Source organism: Dendrobates tinctorius, unplaced genomic scaffold (genome assembly GCF_039654945.1).
Source record: "Dendrobates tinctorius isolate UK_male_01 unplaced genomic scaffold, ASM3965494v1 ptg000081l, whole genome shotgun sequence".
In the NCBI taxonomy this organism is placed as follows: Eukaryota; Metazoa; Chordata; class Amphibia; order Anura; family Dendrobatidae; genus Dendrobates; species Dendrobates tinctorius.
In genome coordinates, this window is record NW_027361749.1 from 8,437,420 (window position 1) to 8,458,425 (window position 21,006).

The following is a 21,006-nucleotide window of genomic DNA, read 5'->3' on the forward strand; positions in this document are numbered from 1 at the left end:
GCATCGACTCTTGAACATAATCTACTCTGTTCATAACCACAATGGCTCCGCATTTATCGGCTGCTTTACGGATATTGCTTTATCGTTGCATAGAGTTTGTAAAGCCTGGAAGTCTAGGGATACAAGATTGGGTGGAAATGGGAAAAAAGAGAGACCTTTTTGTAACAAATTAACTTCAGCAGGGCTGAGAGTCCGAAAAGATGTTTATAACCAATGGACAGGTACCTGGGATCGTGTAACTTTCGACAGGTCTGCATCTCTTCTGTCGCCGCCTTTGGCAGGTCCTCTTTTTTGTCGTCTCATTATGCCTAAAAAAAAAAAGACCTGTTCCACCATATGTTTCTCTGTCGATTTCTGAACCTGAAGTGGAAAGATCATTAGAACGATAATTAAATCTTGCGTTAATAGAACGAAGATTGGATCTCTCAAGCCAATGATACAGTCGGTTATTCTCATAATCATCAGTGTCTCTGTAAAATTTAAGTCTTTTTCTACTCTCGGTGTCCCGTCTATGTTGGTCAGTGACAGTCTTAATCCTTGTTTTAAGTACATCAAGTTCTTCTGCGGTACCCGCAGGGGACAACTGGGTCTCAATGTTTTTAATAGTCTCTTTCGTCGAGGCAATAACTCCCTGTAGATGTTCAACCGTTAACGTCATGAAATCAAATGAACATTTGTTCAAGATTTGCTCAAATCTCTGGCAATACTCGGGAGAATCACTAAAGAGCGTCAGACGAAGAGGGACCCTAAGTCCCCTTGTCCTCTGCACACAAAGATATTCGAAAAAGGTGGCGTAGTGGAGCTCATAGCTGATTTGGTGTCGCAATTCACGTTCGAGATCCCTCCCTCTTGTTTCTCTTGGGGGAGCTTTCAGAAAATCACTAGAAAGATGTAACAGACAGATTACTGGTTTCGTCCGGGTTATATGAAAAAGTGTGATTAGACATTGTGGACAGCGTGCACATGTAAGGGTGAAAAACCGTAGAGAATATGTTGTGGCACAGCTGTGTTGGTGCTCAAATAGGTTCCCAGCCCACTTTTAAGTATTTTACTTACGTATACAGTACAGACCAAAAGTTTGGACACACCTCATTCAAAGAGTTTTCTTTATTTTCATGACTATGAAAATTGCAGATTCACTCTGAAGGCATCAAAACTATGAATTAACACATGTGGAATTATATAATTAACAAAAAAGAGTGAAACAACTGAAAATACTGTGTCTTATATTCTAGGCTCTTCAAAGTAGCCACCTTTTGCTTTGATTACTGCTTTGCACTCTTGATGAGCTTCAAGTGGTAGTCACCAGAAATGGTCTTCCAACAGTCTTGAAGGAGTTCCCAGAGATGCTTAGCACTTGTTGGCCCTTTTGCCTTCACTCTGCGGGTCCAGCTCACCCCAAACCAACTCGATTGGATTCAGGTCTGATGACTGTGAAGGCCAGGTCATCTGGCGTAGCACCCAATCAATCTCATGATTGTAACAATTGCATTATTTCATTCTAGAGATACCTGTCCTATTGTGGCTATATTTATCCACCATACTCCACATAAGGGCTCACAGTCCTTTAAGGTAGTTCCTAATACATCACAGGGCACATTCAAGATTGCAGTGTATATGCAAGTACTTAGAATATCATTCATACTGCTCTAGGTCACAGTCTACAAGCCTTCAATTAATTTCATTGGCAGTCAGGTAGGTTTCCTCCTCCTCTTCTTGCACCTATGAGTCTCTTGTTCACTTTTATTATGGTATAAAACGACCACCCCCTCCCCCATTTTTTTTTTTGGGGGGGGGGTAAAATGATCTATTTGATAATTTATTTTCTGGTTTTCTTGTGTTTCACATTTTGTTAAATGTCACTTAATGTATTAATTAGCATATTTGTATATAGATCTTCTTATTCCATTCATTTGTATACTGCAGTGTACCGAGGAAGGTCGATCGTGACCGAAACCGAAACATTTACACCTTGTTTGGCTGCAATAAAATTTTCTTTTCTTCAACGGATGCCTACGAGTGGAGTGCCAAACTTAAATTTGCATTGCATGTCAGTTTGGGAACCTATTTGAGCACCAACACAGCTGTGCCACGATATATTCTCTATAAACGGTATTCATTGATCAAAGGTGGGGAGTTGAGGGGTATGAAAAGTACTGTTATAATGCATAGTTGACACTGAATTGAATGATATTTTTACACAATATGTGAAAAAAGTGGTGACAGATTCCCTTTAATCTTTTGTTCCTACATATGCTAATCAGTTGGACTAGTCATAATGGCATGTACTTCATGCTAAGCAGTCCAGCCCAGCCAGCCGATGCCCCACCCATAGAGGTGCAGCTATATGGTTTCTGTGGTGCCCCCATTTTCTCCAAGCATACTATGCCACACAAATCCCTGGCGGCCGCTGTGACGTCACATAGTGATCTGCCAATGTGCCATTCACCCTGGCATCAATAACTACACATTTAAAGTTTGGCCGGCTGAGTGCTTCTTTTGCAATCCGCTATAGTGCTGAGCTAGGAGGTAGCGGCTCGTACTGTAAGTTATTGCTATGCGTCACTGCTTACTAGCTCAGCACTATAGGCTAGTGCCATATATCTGCTGTGAGATCGCAGACGAGGAGCTGGGGTCAGGTCTGTGCTATGATCTTCTCCACACGTGCCACGGCAGAAGCATACGGTGCTGAGCTGGCAAGTAGTGGCACATTCAATTTTCTATAACTGGCTGGGCTCTTGATTGAGGTAAGTTTAACGCCAGAACTGTAATTTTATATAATTAACAGCTATCCATGCATAGGTGATTTTCCTAATAGGGAATAAAGAGCAAAAATACAAAATCGAAGAAAGTAAAGTCTCACACGAAGAGTGAAAATAACTTTATATATTATACATATTTATATACATAAAACATACATAGTCTATAAATGTCCATAGCTTCACCACACTATGAGCTCTCTATATCTCAAGTGGTTTTGTTCTGGGACTTGCTTTTTATAAAAAAAAAAACAAAAAAACAAAATATGACTTAAAATAATCTTCATCCTAAAAACTATACTTGACCGTTTGAGGTTCATCCTTCGGAAGCTGGAGTAAAATAGTCTCGTAGGCCAATGGTCAATCATAAGCCAGGCCACTCTTAGGCAACAAAGTGCAAAACATCGGATAGTGGGAATGGGGTGGGAGTCTGTCTATGGACAAGGGTCAGAGCCCACGACTAGATCTAGCACACCTTGAGATACATTTTTATTTTATTTTTTGCATAAAACACTAATACCAAGTACCACTGTTATCTGTATCTTGACTGAATTCACTGGAATAAAAAAAACCAAAACAACCATAAAACATTGGTAACAAAGGCAAGAATAATATTCTTTATAATACTTCTGCACAGAACACACCAGATGTTTCTCGGAGATCGGTTTCATCTGCGTCCGCTGTGGAGGAGTTACTATGCAGAAATCTTATGTTTTATTGATCCAAACAGGTAATATATAATCACATAGCACATCATGTACGCGAAAGCTGGAACATGAATGAAATGTGACCTTTAATGTAGCGTATGGAAATCCCGCACGCGGCGTGGAATAGATCTGCATGTGTGCTGCATACAGTTAAGTGCTCCTTCATATTATATCGGGGAAGGGAGACGAAAGGTCAATGGTTTTAATGAATTCTAGTCTGGAGATAACATAACTACGTTGCTTTGGCTAGTAAGTAATATATTATATTTTTCAACATGAAGCTTATAAAGTAAAATTCCCTTTAACGTCTGTGAACATTTGTGTAGCAGCCGCTCAGTGGCCAGTGATGCACAAGGCACACTGTGAGTGTTCTCGTAATGCATACAGTACTAAGTGATACAACTACAGCTCGTACCTTTCACTGCATAGTAATTTCTTCTTTAGTAGGACTATATACAGCCACCATTATTCTCTTAGTGCAAAGTAACAATTTTCAGATTGTTCAAATATCAGCCCATACGCCGCGGGTGCCCATACATTTGTTCCGTACCTTCCATATGACCTTCAGGCTTACATCTTAGGCCTCCAACCATTAATAAATTGCATTAGTTTTTTAACCTGCAGTTTGCTTAACTTAAAGTCCTCGGAAAGTATCTCCTCTGTAAGCTGGACGAGTAAATTGCCGTCAATTTTTTCAGAGACGAAAAAGGAGACAACATCTTCCGATAACCCGATGAATCGAAGGGATTTCGATACCTCTTCAATGGACAGTCCTGAGAGGTCAGATGGAGGCTGCCAAGGCGAGCCGTCTCCGCACGACCTTGGCGCTAGCTGCATGTGTAGAGGAGAAGAAAACGGGTATGAAATGGAGAAAATGTCCTGCATGCCCTTTTTAGACAAATAATGCTCTTCTGTGATATCTGGGGAGCAAGTCTGTGAGCCTTCTTCTGCTCCATCAATTTTCATGGAAAGAGAGAGGGGTTCAAGGACTGCGGTTACCTCACTTGTCTTAGGTGCTCTCGGGGGTAATGCAGGACATGACATACTTTGTTTTGTGCTGTTGTCCGGGACAATTTTCTCAGATGAGGCGTCCAATGAGTAGCTGGCAGACTTTGGACAGCCGGCAGCAATGTCAGTAACTTCGCTTGGTGTGCCCCCAATTAAAGGGTCAACCCCATTGAAGTCAAACGGAGCAGGAAAGTTTCTCTTTGGTGTGGCTGGGGTCTTTTGTCGAGGATAGCTGTAATAACTGCGGCACTGGTCCACAAGCAGGTCGTTTGTGTTCATGCCTTCAGCCCCACCACAGTAACGGTTTGGCCACGATAGTCGAGAGGGAAGGACTTCAGGAGCTGCTAATCCACAAGGCAACTTGCTCTCAGCATCACTTGACTCATTCTTGATCCAGTTACAGGGATAACATGAAACCTGGGCATTGTCCGACGAGCTAGCAACTTCATTTTCTGAAACTCCACTGGAAGAAAGAACAAAGTAGTCAACTCCTTATTGTACATACAGGAGATTTGCGCAAATTCTACCAGACCTCTGTCATGTACGGCAATGTGTATCTCTACAACAAACCCATATGATATAATGGAGGCATGATGGTGGCTCAGTGGTTAGCCTGAGCTTTTGATCCCTGGCTCTAGCGATGCAATGTAAACACTGCAGCCAATGGCTGGGCTCAACATTTCCTGCAGTTCTAGACACAAAGTGGATAGAAACACTGTACACATTAGGTCACTGCTGCAACTGATCAACAAAGATCACAGTAATGGCGGAAACATCACTGGACCTGAGGAGGGAAACTAAAAGCTCAGTTTACTTTACAAGTCTGTGAGCCTACGGACTGCAAAAAAAAAATGAAAACAGGAGAACCCCTTTAAAATTTCCTCAAATAAGTGGGTCATTTTTATTGATCCATGTTCCCAAGTGTGGTATTCCAGTATGGCTTAGTATGTTAGTGCGCATGGGTCCAGTATGGCTTAGTATGTTAGTGCACATGGGTCCAGTATGGCTTAGTATGTTAGTGCGCATGGGTCCAGTATGGCATAGTATGTTAGTGCGCATAGGTCCAGTATGGCATAGTATGTTAGTGCGCATGGGTCCAGTATGGCTTAGTATGTTAGTGCGCATGGGTCCAGTATGGCTTAGTATGTTAGTGCGCATAGGTCCAGTATGGCATAGTATGATAGTGCGCATGGGTCCAGTATGGCTTAGTATGTTAGTGCGCATGGGTCCAGTATGGCTTAGTATGTTAGTGCGCATAGGTCCAGTATGGCATAGTATGATAGTGCACATGGGTCCAGTATGGCTTAGTATGTTAGTGCGCATGGGTCCAGTATGGCTTAGTATGTTAGTGCACATGGGTCCAGTATGGCTTAGTATGTTAGTGCGCATGGGTCCAGTATGGCTTAGTATGTTAGTGCGCATGGGTCCAGTATAACATAGTATGTTAGTGCACATGGGTCCAGTATGGTTTAGTATGTTAGTGCACATGGGTCCAGTATGGCTTAGTATGTTAGTGCGCATGGGTCCAGTATGGCTTAGTATGTTAGTGCGCATGGATCCAGTATAACATAGTATGTTAGTGCGCATGGGTCCAGTATGGCTTAGTATGTTAGTGCGCATGGGTCCAGTATGGCTTAGTATGTTAGTGCGCATGGGTCCAGTATGGCTTAGTATGTTAGTGCGCACGGGTCCAGTTTGGCATAGTATGTTACTGCGCATGGGTCCAGTATGGCTTAGTATGTTAGTGCGCATGGATCCAGTATAACATAGTATGTTAGTGCGCATGGGTCCAGTTTGGCATAGTATGTTACTGCGCATGGGTCCAGTATGGCATAGTATGTTAGTGTGCATGGGTCCAGTATGGCTTAGTATGTTACTGCGCATGGGTCCAGTATGGCTTAGTATGTTAGTGCGCATGGGTCCAGTATGGCTTAGTATGTTAGTGCGCATGGGTCCAGTATGGCTTAGTATGTTAGTGTGCATGGCGTAGAAAGAAGGGATAGGGCTCTGTCCATCATACATTCCTGCTAAATGACGGATCGTTGCAGTAAGACGCACGCTTAGTCCTTGTTTAGCCTTTACTTTTATTGCCCCACCACTCAGAAACTTGCTTAAACCTGGTTGTTCTGCGGTCTACGATACAGAAAATAACTAAATGAGTTCCTGCTGTATTATTCTATGCCAAATTTAATATACTAAGTTGTAGGTTATTACCATGTGTCTTACATATTGTTTTTTAAGATAACGGGGTTAGAAGGTGGTGGATACTTTAGGCTGGAGATTATGGTGGTTTCATGACTGCATTTGCCAACATGACGTTTTCATAGCTCGCATGCATTTTATGCTCACATTTCTATGTAATGAAATATGGAAACGAAGTATGATGATAGAAATAATCTGATTAAAAAAAACCTTGTTTGAGCGTAGCACATTTCCAAAATAGCGTATTCTACAGCTCCCATTTCATGGTCCTCTGTGTTGTATTCCGCTGCAGCATTAATGTAATAAGGAACCCGGAGTACGGTAATAACTCAACAGAAGGAAGTCTACGGCTCTTCTGAGTAATGTCGGTAACCCCAAATACCTGGGAGACAGATGAACGTCCCACTACCATCTGCTGACCACACTGCTTTGTCTTCATGAGACAATACTGGTGGCCGGCGTATATTTTATTTACTCTAAGATAAAATAATTTATAATTCATTAGGGCTTAAAGCATCATTAACTATCCAAAATAATCTGTCTCTAAGTAAATATGTCTGATGAATGAAAGACTCTCTGTTATCATTAACCTTTTCTGCTCACTCGTATTGCCAAAGGCTGCCAACCAAAGCCATGACATTGGCACCCGACCTAACCAAATGTCAGTGGAACTGCCGAGGTCAAGTCCATGTATGATGTATACCGCAACAATATGGTCAGTAGGACACAGAAGGAACTTGAGCTACGGGATACAACAGGTATCTCATCTATATGGCAAATGTGGCTCAGCTACAGATGGCTATAGGGGCAAGATCACACAATTACTACACCTGGCCATAGGTGTAATATATCTGTACAATATGCAACTCATAGGAATTAAGAGTAAAAGGGTTCGTGCAAGATGACAGGACCATTCATAGTGTCTGCTACTGCACTTCAGCCTTATTGGCATGTATGGGGCTTAACAGAAAACCCCACACACAAAATGTGGACAGGAGAGGTGCTGTTTTTACAAAAAAGCAGCCACAAGTGTCAGACCCCCATCAATCTGATATTCGTGAACCATCTTAAGAATAGGTCATCGCTATTCCAGTACTGGAAACCCCCTTAAAGGAAGACCGCTCCTGCAAGCAATGGTTTCCGCTGACGTCTCATTAACAGAGCAGCTGCTTCTCTTCTGCAGTCAATGCCGCGTGACTGCAGACGTCATGCTGACCGACAGCAGTCTCCCAGCTGCCTAACTGTAGGAAGCCGGGTGTCAACCGAACAGTCCACCGAACAGTCCAGAAAAAGAGGAGCTGCTCTGTTGACATGGAGCAGCTGAATCGCTGGCAGGAAAAAGTAAAAAATTGTCCCGAAAAAACCCTTTAAGTTCCCATGATCAGGTTTAGGTGAATTTTTATGGTGTATTTTTGAGCATAAAAAAAAAAAGAAAAAAAAAAAAAAAAAAAAAAAAAAGGTGGATGGGTTTCATAGAAATCTCATGCCCACTGTGCTTTTATTCACGCAGTGTAAACCTCTAACATAATCAGGTGTTTCAAAATAAATTTCGATAGAAATGACTACTTATGGGAAAGTGATTACCGTATTTTGGAGGATTCTGGCATGATGAAACAGACTGATATTTTTTCTGGTGAAGATTGGTCACCAGTTACTCCAGCACATGAGCAAATACTGAGGTCTGTGTGAAATGGAAAAAGTTATATTCCTCATTATACTTCATGGCATCCTGGGTCAAGGAGTTCAGCACACTAGGTTGTGTCACAGCAAAACGATCACTAGATTTCAAAGTACAAGCAGTATAATTATTAAATAGATCCCTTACATGTAACGAGGCTGATGCACTTCCTTTGAAACTCCACATCCTGTTGGCTGTATAATCTTGATATTAAGATGAGCCCAGCTATAGAGTGAGACTCGGTCTCAACTCAGCCTGTCTGACAGCTGCAGCTTGTACCGAGCAGTGTGAGATCTCAGCAGAAGGCGGGAACGTGAAGAGATGCTTATCAAGCTAGGTGGGCATGGATTTTCAGAGTAAGTACAGCATCTTCATCAGGTACAACTTCTATTTAACAATTGTACTGCTTGTAAATCTGGTGACCAATCTACTTTAGATGGTTAACAGTAAAAGTTGTCACCTATTCTCATGATCGGCGACAACTGTTCTTGGTGGTGGTGGTGGTGGTGGTGGTGATGGGGTGCTGGCAGTCGAATCAAGACATCCCAAAAATGATGTTTTAAATTGTCCCGTCAGAATGAAGCAGTCCCCAGTCTATATATTGTCTATGGGACTGCATGTGATGGCAGCAGCGCACAGCATGCAGCTTTTCTAGCAATCTCAGACAATGACCACTAGCCCACTGCTGCACTCAGACAAGCCATTTCAGTGGCAGTCACAGTGGTCAGACCCCTAGTGATCACATGGTGATTACCTAGCCTGTGGATATGAGAAAACTTGATGTTGGAGTAGAAATAAGCTTTTCATTAATTTTATGTCAACAGAATTGAGTATTTATGCACATTATTATCTATAGTTTCTCACATGATAGTTATGGAGCACAAGAATGTTTGATTTCTTACACATTCATTCTGCATTTATTTTTTTCACATGCAGGGAGCGCATTTTCCCTAAAATAAGAAAAATTATCTTAAAAGGAAAAAAAAAAAAAAAAAATCACAGTAAAGGGTGTCTGTTTCAAGCTGTAGTATGTTAATAAATAGAAGACTATTAATGAGCCCAGAATTGTTTCCAGAGGGGTGGTCATTTAGCAGTCTCAGAGAGGTGTTGTCAGTCGTCTCTCACTTCCACTTTTCAGAGGTGAAAGTTGCTGCAAAAGTAAAGCGGACAGCTGCTTTTGCCGGCTATCTGCAGGTATCACACCTGTTCTATCAAAGAAGCGCCAAACCTGTCAAGTGACTATTGATTCAATGTCGCCAGCAAAACTCACAACTCACCTCCTGATGAGGAAGTGACAGGAGCTACATAACCCCTTTAAGTGACATTTCTAAGAACCACTTAATTGTCCACTCTAAAAAAAAATTATGCAAATCGTCTCTTCAGAGAGGGAGATGACTAGAACTCTAGTGCCACCTAATGGAAGTAGCAATCCTAAAAGTCAATGTCGACCCTTTAACAAGCCTTGTCACATGTCTTAGGATAAAAGCCAAACCAGAATCTCAATTTGCAGACACTGTGTTTCGGGTTACTGCCCCTCATCAGTGCAAAGTGTGAGATCTGGTTTGGCTGTGTGAGAGGCGTCTGACTGATATCCAAGAAGTATAGTTTCTCCTTGCAGAGTTTGACATGCTAAGCATGCTAAGATGAGGAGACTTAAAGCCAGAGGAGCTTTAAGTCTCCTCATCTCGGCATGCTTAGCATGTCAAACTCCGCAAGAAACAATATTTCTTGGATAAAAAAAATTAAAAACTCTTAAAATTCTTGAATTGAGGCAGACACTGGCAGTTCTTCTGTGGATTCTTCCATTCACTTCTGATTCATTGAAGAACTGTTATTTTGAGTGGGCGGGTGGCTGTGCCCTATATACTGTGGGTTTTTTTGAGGCTAATGTATTATGATGTACCCACTTACTGATCTACTGTTAGCTGTAATAATATGGTATATATATTCATTGTAAATGATGTATTTTGTCGTGCATTACTGAATTCATTGTGGTCTAAGACAGCCAATATATATTATCTATACCATGATCTTGTACTTTTTATACTGTCTTACTACGAGGTATATTTTGGTGCATATGCGCCTTACTTTTTTTGGCCTCCATCTAATAGAGGAGTTTTTAGTATTTAGAATGACATTTTGTGTTCATTAATACTACTTATGGTGGTTTGTGATGAACTCCCTCTTTATTGGTGTTGAATTGGAATGCTAGAGCATAGTGTATGGGGTTTGGGGATATATTGTCCCGGCCACTATATTTTGGGGTGTATTATATTTTTCTGATTAAGATCAAACAGACATTTTTATGATCTACTCCCCTTATAACATTCTATCTATGATTATGTATCATGCTCGGTAGACACCATTACAATAGTTGTTTGCAGTTAGTCTCTTTAAAAATAGTCCCCTTCATAATGGCGCTGAAATTATGCGCGGCACTTTATTCATGGGGTAGGGGACATATTGATCTGGCCACTACATTTTGGGCCTGTTTGATCAAGATTACAGACATAGACTCTCTTTTGACTATTCTTTTCCCCTCCTCATAGTGCGTATTTTATTATGATTGAAGGTGGCACTATGTTTTCATTAGACTCCCCCACTATGGCTGCCCGTACTGAGTCTTCTTGAAAATGGCGCTGATTTTGTACACATGCGCGGGTGGTACTAGGATCCTGTTAGACTCCTTCACTATGGCTGCCCGCATCAAGTCTTCTCGAAGATTGCGCTGATCTCGTGCGCATGCGCGGTGTGTCCGATTTCGGTGCGCGATTCTCCGGCCATCATTCTGTGAGAAGCGTGCATGTTGATGACGTCCTAGTGGTGTTTTTGCCACACATGCGTGCGGCTCATTGGTGGCGGCGGGTCATCGCGATAGTACCGATTGGCTCCCACTGGGCATGCGCCGCTTTGATTACAGACACCGGGAACATCGCATTTATATATGGGTGGATGACACCACACAGGCACTTCCCGTTGAGAAAGCCGAGGCGAAACGCGCGTCGGGGGTCGAGCGAGGCATCTCCCCTTCTCTGTAATCCCATTATGGGTAAGTGACTTGGACATTATGGACACCGGGTGGGATCCCGGGTTTTTGATTGAGATTTTTCTTGCGCCGCATTCTTTTGCTATCCTTATTGGCACCATGTAGCACTTGTGTATTGAATGGAGACGTAGTTCTGGGGTAGCTATACAGCACACATAGGTGACTTGAGTGCATTAATGTTTGCATGCGGCTTTTTTGCCTACTGTCACTTCATATGTAAGGGTGATTTCTTGCCTTGCAATTGGATGATCTTTTCCATTTTCTCCTCATCTATTTATAAATGTTTGATATTCTTTTAAACGTGAGATGATAAAGGCTTGTTCTTTTATCTTTTCATACATCTTTTGTTTTGTGGTTTATGGTTACTCCACTTTTTCTTTAATTTGGCATGTTGCTGGGAGTACTCCACTATTATTTGAATAGTCCTTATTTTCGGTGGGGGAACTATTATTGTTGTTTCGACTGGTTCCTGACCACGTATGATAACTACGAAGGTTTTGAACTTTCTTTCAATCTTGCAGTAACGACATTTAGGATTTTCAGTATACTTACTTTGGAGGTGTGCTTACTCTAAAAGAATTTGACAAATAATTGTAAATGTTCCCAATATTTTTTGAGGTCTGCGTTCAATAAGAACCCTTAATGTAAAAATCTGCTCTGGTTCCTCAAATAACTTCTATGTATCATTTTCATTTTGCTATGGGAATTTTTTTTTCTATTCTGGTGACCTAATAAGTGGAATTAAATATTTGCCTGCAGCCAAATAATGCTCTTTTGTCCTTATCAAGTTGCTGGACTAAAGTTACATCTAATGCAAGCCAAGTGATGGGAGAACAGCTAGAAGTCACCTCCAGCCTTCTGGATTTGCTGAGTTTTGCACTATGATGCCGCTCTCAGCATTACAGACAGGTAGTACTTACATGCTGTGCAGCCCTGAGGAGTAGTAGGAAAGCGTAGGACTGGGAGAGCGCGTTTGCTGCCGTGCCATTTTTCCTGTTGGCGGAGGAACAGATGGGGTGGGAGACGATGGTTTGGAACTGCGAGGAGGCACAGGTGGAGCATTCAAGAGTCTGCATTCTTCCTTTACCTAAAATGGAGGAGAGAGTTTATTACTCATCTAAGCTTGACATGCCAGTATACACAGATCAGAGTACGTTATTAGGAGGCCTGATCTGACGAAACATCTTCTACCTTAGTTGGAGAGCTAGGCGAGTGTGCGTCACTTACCTGGGGAAGAATGCACTATGGGAAAAAGGTTTAATAAAAAGCTTGGACTGGACATTTCTGTAATGTTAATCTGACATGAACCAACAATGAAAATTATTATAGACCATGTACCCGCTCCATGGTCACGGTATTCCCCAACAGCAGTGCCCACTTTCAGCCAGATAATGCATGACCGAAATGCTGCAAAAATTGTGCCGCAACGGTTTAAAGAACATGACCAAGTTTCAAATGATGACTTGACCTCCAGATCTCAGTCTCGTTGTTGCATTTGTAGATTTCTAGGGAAAAAGTCCTATCCATGGAGGCCCACCTCAAAGCTCCCATACCCTTTATAGTAAAGTCGCCAGGACCCATTAATACCTTCTGAATATCTGATGCATATGGGGACCACAAACTGTAATAAAGGAGACAGATCGGGTAGTATATATTCAAAACACACAAATCTTGGGAAATTGTGAAATGACAGCCGTCAATTGTTGGGTAGACAGCTATCCAAAATGTAGTGGGACATTAAGGATCTGCTGTTGATGTCCTTGTGCATGATACAGTACACCTTGCTGGTTCTGGTGCCTCAAAACATTGGACCCATTTTGGTGGTAGTAGAGGGACGGTCACACATTCTGGCAATATTAGGCAGGTGGTTTTAGTGTCATAACATATTAGTGTGCATCATACAGGCCAGATGGACCATGCCATCATTAGAGTGGGTAGTGAGTATAGTACATGCTCCGTTCACATACAGCAGAAGATAATAGGACAAGCTGAGGACTTTCAATGTAGTGTATACGGTATTTTTTTTACTGCTGATCTCATCTACTGCAGTAGTTACTCCTACATTGTCCCACTGTGTGCCGCTCCTAATCTTACTCTCATGGTGGGTAGCACATGGCATTGCCATTAACTTTTTTGTGTGAGAATTTTGACAACTGACCTTAGTAATCTGGTTCACACTGTACTTCTCAGCACATATAAAGTTGTCAATGACTTGCTGCTTTGATGTTGTTCTCCAGCATTTGCTTCCTAATTACAGGGCGTGACCCCAGTTAGAGCTGAGTCTACTGCAGGTCACTTCACTGAAGTCTCAGCTAAGCTCTAGAGAAATGAAGTTTCTGGATCAGCTCCAAACTGTCCTTTAACTAGTAATGTGGTACAGACAGGTTTCTCTGCATTACAAGCACCTAATGGTGAAACTGTCAGGCTGATTTACAACATTTCTTGCCCTACTTCTGCTGGAATGCAAGTATCAGAAGTACAGTGGCTTACGAAAGTATTCACCTCCCTTGACATTTTTGAGGTTTGCTACCTCACAATCTGTAATTTCACTTTTTTTTTTTTTTTGAGGATTTGCATCAATTCTTGTAAAGAACATGCCTACAACTGTGAACATTTGGTTTTGTTTTTATTGTGAAGCAAACAACAAATAGGGCAAAATAATTGAGAACATCTGTGTACATAACTATTCACCCCCCTAAAGTCAGTACTTTGTAGAGCCTCCTTTATGCAGTAATTACAGCTGCAAGTCACTTTGGATAAGTCTCTAGGAGCTTTACACATCGATTTTTGCCCATTCCTGAAGGAAAAACTGCTTCAGCTCCTTCAAGTTAGATGGTTTCCTGCTTAAGGTCTGGGTTTTGACTAGGCCACGCCAAAATATTTACAAGTTTACCATTACACCACTTGAATGTCGCTTTAGCCGTATGCTTTGGATCATTATCTTGTTGGAAGGTGAACCTCCGTGCCAGTTGCAAATCACTGACAAACAGGTTTTGACTCAAGAATATCCCTATATTTTGCACCATCTTCCCCTCGACTTAGGTCATTTTCACTGTCCTTGCTGGCAAAAAACATCATCCCCACAACATGATGTCACCACCATGTTTCACTGTGGGGATGGTGCTCTTGGGGTGATGAGCTGTTTTAGTTTGGCGCTAGACATAGTTCCATTTTTGTCTTAATTGACCACAGCACCTTCCTCCATACATTTGGGGAGTCTTCCATGTTTCTTTTGGCAAACTAAAAATGAGCCTTACAACTTTTGTGTGTAAGTAAATCCTTTTATTCTGTCCATTCTTCCATAAAGGCCACCTCTATAGCGTGTAAGGCTTATTGTGGTCGTATGTACAGATACTCCAGTTTCTGCTTCGGAACTCAGCAGGCAGTTCCTTCAGGGCTACCTTGGGTCTTTGTACTGCCTCTCTGATAATGCCCTCTTTGCCGGGCTAAGAGTTTTGGTGTGGGCAGCCCTCTCTTGGCAGGTTTGTTGTGATGCCATGTTATTTCCATTTAATGATAATGGATTTGATGGAGCTTAGGGGATCATCGGAGATTGAGATATATATATATATATTTTCTATATAACCTAACTCCAACTTGTACTTGTCAGCAACTACTTTGTCCTGACTTGTTTGGAGATCTCGCTGTCCTTCATGGTGTTTGGTCAGTGGTGCCACTTGCTTAAATGGCATTGCAGCCTCTGTGGGATTTCAGAACAGGTGTGTATATACTGACAGACCAAGTGACACTTACATTGCACACAAGAGGACTTACTTTCACCAAGCATGTGGCTTATGAAAGCAATTGCTTGCACCAGTTATTTGTAGGGGCTTCATCGCAAAAGGGGTGAATTCATATGCACATGCCAATTTTTATTTATTTGATCCCATAAATTTAATGGATGCCTATATATTTTTTACTTCCCCATTTCAGACTAGTGCTGATGCATCACACACAAATCACATTACAAAAAAATTTAAACAGGTTTTAATGCAACAAGATGGGTAAAAAGCCAAGGGGTTGAATACTTTCACAAACCACTGAATGTAGAGCACCTGGACATGCCTGTTATTAATAAAGAGAATTCAACATTTCTTATGATTTTTTTAATGTCTGATTTTACCTATCTCAAGATCCATATATGAAATGTTATTCTAATAGTTTATCATCATCTCCGATTCACTGAATATAGCGCCAACATGTTCAGCAGCTCTGTGCACTAAATATATTTGCTAACAATAATGTAGGAACGTCAGACTGGCATATGCCAACTGCATGTCCCAAATCTACACGGGACAGTGTGCTGCTGATAATGATAATTTCTATGGTGGCATGAATAGCTCAATCGCCCTCAAAATGAGCGTTTTGCTTGTTGGTCAAGTGATCACCAATTGATGGCTCCTCTGTATACACCATCAGACACTACTGTTCTTGCACCATAGGAGCCAAAAATCATCAGATGCTTATATGTAAATTATTTTCTGTAGCACAGGGTCAAGCAATGCAGGAAAGTGCCAGAGACATTTCTAGTGCTGCACTATAGCTGACATCTATGGGAAAACTATGGGATCGGAAGGCCACTCGGTTCGCTTTCTCAGGAATACAGTGGCTGACTTATGGCTCTACCGCCTGCCATGGCACATTCCGCACAGGGCAGAATACGTCCACATATAGGGTTCTTTATTAGACCATCTTTATAGTCCTTGTTCCATACGCACTATATATATTTTACCTGAAACTTAAAAAAAAAAAAAAAAAAAATTACTTCTAAAGGCCATGTTCACAGTGTCAGTATTTGTAAGTCAAAATCTGGAGTGGGCCGATCAGAGGAAAAGTCTAATAGAAACACGTCACCACTTCTGGATTTATCACCCACTCCTGGTTTTGGACTACAAATACTGATGTAAAATACTGAACAAATACTGAATATGTGAAATTTCTGCATCTCTTGGTAGGAAACACAGCGTAAAATAGGAGCGTTTTTACCGATTTTTTATTTTTACACAAGTTTTTGTTGCAGATATTTCCACGATCATTATTAAGGACGAAATCTGCAAGTCAAAAATAAGCCGTGTGTTCATGAGAGTTCAGGATTCGCATTCTTTGATGACATCAGGAAACCCTTCAGCTTTTGTTACAAATCTGCAGTGTGTGCACAGGCCCTAAAAGGGACTCCAGGTCCTCCCACTCCTGGGATCCAATCACGTTTTGGTAAAACTATACAGAATCACAAACCACAGTGGACTTTGCCTTTGTGTAGGAAGCAGAAACCTTCGCATAATGTTGGGGTATGTTCTCTCAGGGTGAATACACAATTTTCCAGATGAAAAATCTGATGCATATTACAGTGCTAGCATTGTGGATGAGATTTCATGAAATCTTATCTGCCCTCTTAGGGAAAAACCCACAGCATAAATTGCCCTGCGCTACGGTCTTCACATCATGTCCATTTAGATCATTTTTTTTTTCAAAAAGGTCTGTACAGTACAAAGGGCAAAATGTGCTTCTCATCTGCAGCGTTTCAGCAGAAACGTCCCTTGGATACTTGGAAATTATGTTTCCACATTTTTTGGGGAACATGTAGGGATCTCAGGCTTCCATGTCGGGGACTACACTACCATAAACGGTCATATTACAGCATATTGCACACATTCTAGATGTTTCTCTATGGCATTCACTGCTATGTGAGTAACCGATGAGAAACTGCATCACTTCCCCGATATTCCCAGACGGATACGTATGTGCACACTGGCGTGGGCGTGCGTGTTTTGGTTATAGCTGTTACCAATTATTCCTCTTGGATTCTTGACGTGTGTGGGAAGTTACTTGAGAACACGATATTAGAAATCCCTGTGTGCTACCTGTAATTTGAAGCTTATGTTTCCACCCAAACTCGTCTCTGCTGACATGAGAACAGTCGCGTCTCCTGAAAACACTCCATCCGGCACAAGCTCTGAAAATGACACCTGTCGTGTAAAGCCTGCATTATTACGCACCAATCTGCAGCTCCTCTTCTCTATATACAATTATTCTCCTCGCACCGATCGGCAGATGGAATAAGGCACCGGAAGTGACCCCCCACGGACTCGCATTAGTGCTGACATGGCGCTTCTGGCAGTCCCACGTAGCAGAGTGGGTGAGGATTTGGTTGATCTACACTGACCATTTTCTACATAATAACAGTGTGTGACATGACTGGGACACTTCATTATATAGAGCTGATATAGAGACTTTCACCATTCACATCACATTGTGAGCCCCATTGAGGACCCACTTCCCATTTTCCCCCCAGGATGTGACCATTATGTATAGAATATATACAGTAGAAAACTAGATTGAATAATAAGGTCACAGATGCCTCTTGTAACGCTGGCACTTCTTACTAATGGAGCCTGGCACTTATGGCAGTGAACACATGGAGTGGGAGGACAATGGGAAAGGCTTCTTGCATATATAATTATCCAGATCTCCATGTAACTCATCCATATTCACAAACACACCCTGTACCACAGCTACAGATGTCTGTATCAGGCAAGTTGGCAGTCCCACCCAAAGATTTCAATGCCACAGACATCCAGTAATCACTTTATTCTCATTACGTTTTATGGGTCAATTAAGGAAAGCATTCCACATATGCCACAGCCAGACTACATAAGGAAATGTAGATTTTTTTTTTTAAATTTTAAACCTATGGTAACCATGTAAATGCATTACAATTATTATTCAGTAAAGCAATACTCAAGGGGTTGTAGAAGATTAAAAAAAAACATGGCCGCTTTCTTTCAAAAACAAAGCCAGACTGTGGGCTGTGTAGACGTGGGAAAGCCTTCTGTATATAGCATTGTAGGTATCACAATGACATACACAATGGTAAACTTCCTTGGGAATTACTTCTACCCCAATGGGCGAGTTCTTCTTGGAATACATGCTAAATCTATAGCAGCATCCACCCCCCTCCACACATGTGCCAGAGGCATCTCTCACCCCACCATGGCCTTCAGCTGTGGAATTATGCTGCTCTGCCAGGCTTCCATTTTCTGCTATGGACGGACCGGTACGGCACATCTGGATGGATTTATTTGGTTGTGAAGACCGAAGCAGCTGGAGGATTACCATACATTGTACTTTTCTCTCATTATTAATCCCACTGATATTTGGATCGGGTGATGAATTCACATTTTAATGTCACTATTTCCACTCCAACTCTGAATGGAGAAACGTTTGATAAAATATGGATTTTTGTGAGAACTCACCGTAAAGTCCTTTTTCTCCGAGACGCTCATTGGGGGTCACAGAGACTGTGGGTGTATGCTTCTGCCGCTAGGAGGCTGACACTAAGTGAAAAAAAGAGGTTAGCTCCTCCTCCGCAGTATACACCCTCGCCCCTATTGCGGGCGGAAATCAGTTTGGTGCCAAAGCAGTAGGAGGACAACAAAATCAGCCTTAATACAGGTACAACATGTCCAACGAAAAACACCACACCTATATCAAATAAGTAAACATATATTAATTTAAACAAAACAAGAGCCAACTGGCTAATAGGGTGGGTGCTGTGTCCCCCAATGAGCGTCTCGGAGAAAAGGATTTTACGGTGAGTTCTCACAAAAATCCATGTTTCTCCTTCGCCTCATTGGGGGACACAGAGACCGTGGGACGTCCAAAAGCAGTCCCTGGGTGGGAGATTGACTCACCGATCCAAGCTACATGCACCTCTTGTTTAAAGGTGCGCCACCGCTGCTTGGAGAATCCTTCTACCCAGGCTCGCATCCGCTGAGGCCTCAGTATGGATATTGTAAAGTTTGGCAAATGTGTGCAGGCTGGACCAGGTTGCTGCCTTGCAAACCTGTTCCATCGAAGCTTGATGCCGAAGCGCCCAAGAGGCACCCACAGCCCGAGTAGAGTGCGCTCCGATCCCTGCTGGAGTCGGCGTGCCTCTAATGCGGTAGGACTCCTGAATAGTCAAACGAATCCATCTGGCTGTGGTCGATTTTGAGGCAGCGAGTCCCTTCCTGCACCCTTTGGGGAGCATGAACAGCGTGTCCGTCTGACAAAAGGGCGCCATCCTCGACACGTACCTCCGGAGGGCTCTTACCAGGTCTAACGTGTGAAGAGCCTTTTCCACACGGTGCACCGGTGCTGGACAAAAAGAAGGCAAGACAACATCCTCGTTAATGTGAAATGAGGACACGACCTTCGGGAGAAAAGGAGGGGCTGGTCTGAGCACCACCTTATCCTTATGGAAAGTGAGGAACGGAGCTCGGCAGGATAGGGCCGCCAGCTCCGAGACCCGCCTGATAGAAGTGATGGCCACCAGAAACACCACTTTCCAGGAAAGGTACCTCAAAGACACATCCTGCAGTGGTTCAAATGGAGATTCCTGCAGAACACTTAGTACCAGGTTAAGGTCCCAGGCGTCCATAGGCGCCCTATAGGGAAGTACCAAATGGGAGACTCCCTGGATAAAAGTCTTCACCTGCAAATTGGTAGCAATTCTGAGCTGGAACAAAACGGATAAGGCCGATATTTGTCTCCTGAGGGAACTTGGAGCCAAGCCAGAGTCTAGACCCGACTGGAGAAAAGCCAAGATGTTGGGGATCGAGAATCTCAGCGGAGAAACACCACGGCCTCGACACCAAGCGAAGAACACCTTCCAGATGTGGTGGTAAACTCGTGCTGATGCAGGCTTCCGGGCGCTAATCATTGTAGCGACCACCTTGCTCCCGAACACTGCCTGGGTTAGAATCCAAGATTCAATGGCCACGCCGTCAAACACAGGGCCCCTGAGTTCGGGTGGCAAATCGGCCCTTGAGAAAGTAGATCCGGGCGCTCTGGTAGACGCCAAGGGACGTCGGCGAGTAGCAGCATTAGATCGGTGTACCACGCTCGACGGGGCCAATCTGTGGCCAGCAGGATTGCCGGCACACATTCCGTCTTGATCTTCTTGACGACTCTCGGAAGTAGTGGCAGCGGGGGAAAGAGATACGGGAGGCGAAACTGGTTCCATGGCAGAACCAACGCATCCACCGCGATTGCCTGCGGGTCCCTGGTCCGAGCGACATATGTGGGCACCTTGGCGTTCACTCTGGAAGCCATCAGGTCCACATCCGGCGTTCCCCACCGCTGACAAATCTGCTGGAAGACTTGGGGATGTAGAGACCACTCTCCGGACGCAAGACCCTCCCGGCTGAGAAACTCTGCTGCCAAGTTTTCCACACCCGGGATGTGAACTGCTGAAATCGAGTGGTTTGCTTCGGCCCACTGAAGAACATGCCCTACCTCGCGCATGGTTGCTCTGCTGCGAGTGCCTCCTAGGTGATTTATGTAAGCCACTGCCGTGGCGTTGTCCGATTGAATTTGGACAGGGCGGCCTGCTAGGAGGTGATGAAACTTTTGGAGTGCCAGCCGAATTACTCGTATCTCCAATAAATTGATCGGGAGGCGTCCCTGGGTTGTGTGGTGGTGAAACACCTCTCCCTAGCCGAGGAGACTGGCGTCGGTTGTCACCACCAGCCAAAGGTCTGGGGGAAATGGTTTCCCCTGGGTCAGAGAGGAACTGGTTATCCACCATCCGAGAGACTGTCTGACCTGAGAGGACAGACGACACTG

At 43.1% G+C, this 21,006-nt stretch overlaps 1 protein-coding gene across 1 annotated transcript in view; it reads right to left on the minus strand.

The window, feature by feature from the left end:
• Positions 1 to 2,866: 2,866 nt before the first annotated feature.
• Positions 2,867 to 21,006, minus strand: part of GAREM1 (GRB2 associated regulator of MAPK1 subtype 1) — a 156,944-nt gene continuing 138,804 nt past the window's right edge. Inside the window, exons 5-6 of the mRNA XM_073583731.1 lie at positions 12,321 to 12,487; positions 2,867 to 4,937 (exon numbers count right to left, since the gene is read on the minus strand). Of these exons, the coding sequence (XP_073439832.1) occupies positions 4,037 to 4,937; positions 12,321 to 12,487 (1,068 nt within the window). The 3' untranslated portion in view covers positions 2,867 to 4,036. The remainder of the gene's footprint in view (positions 4,938 to 12,320; positions 12,488 to 21,006) is intronic.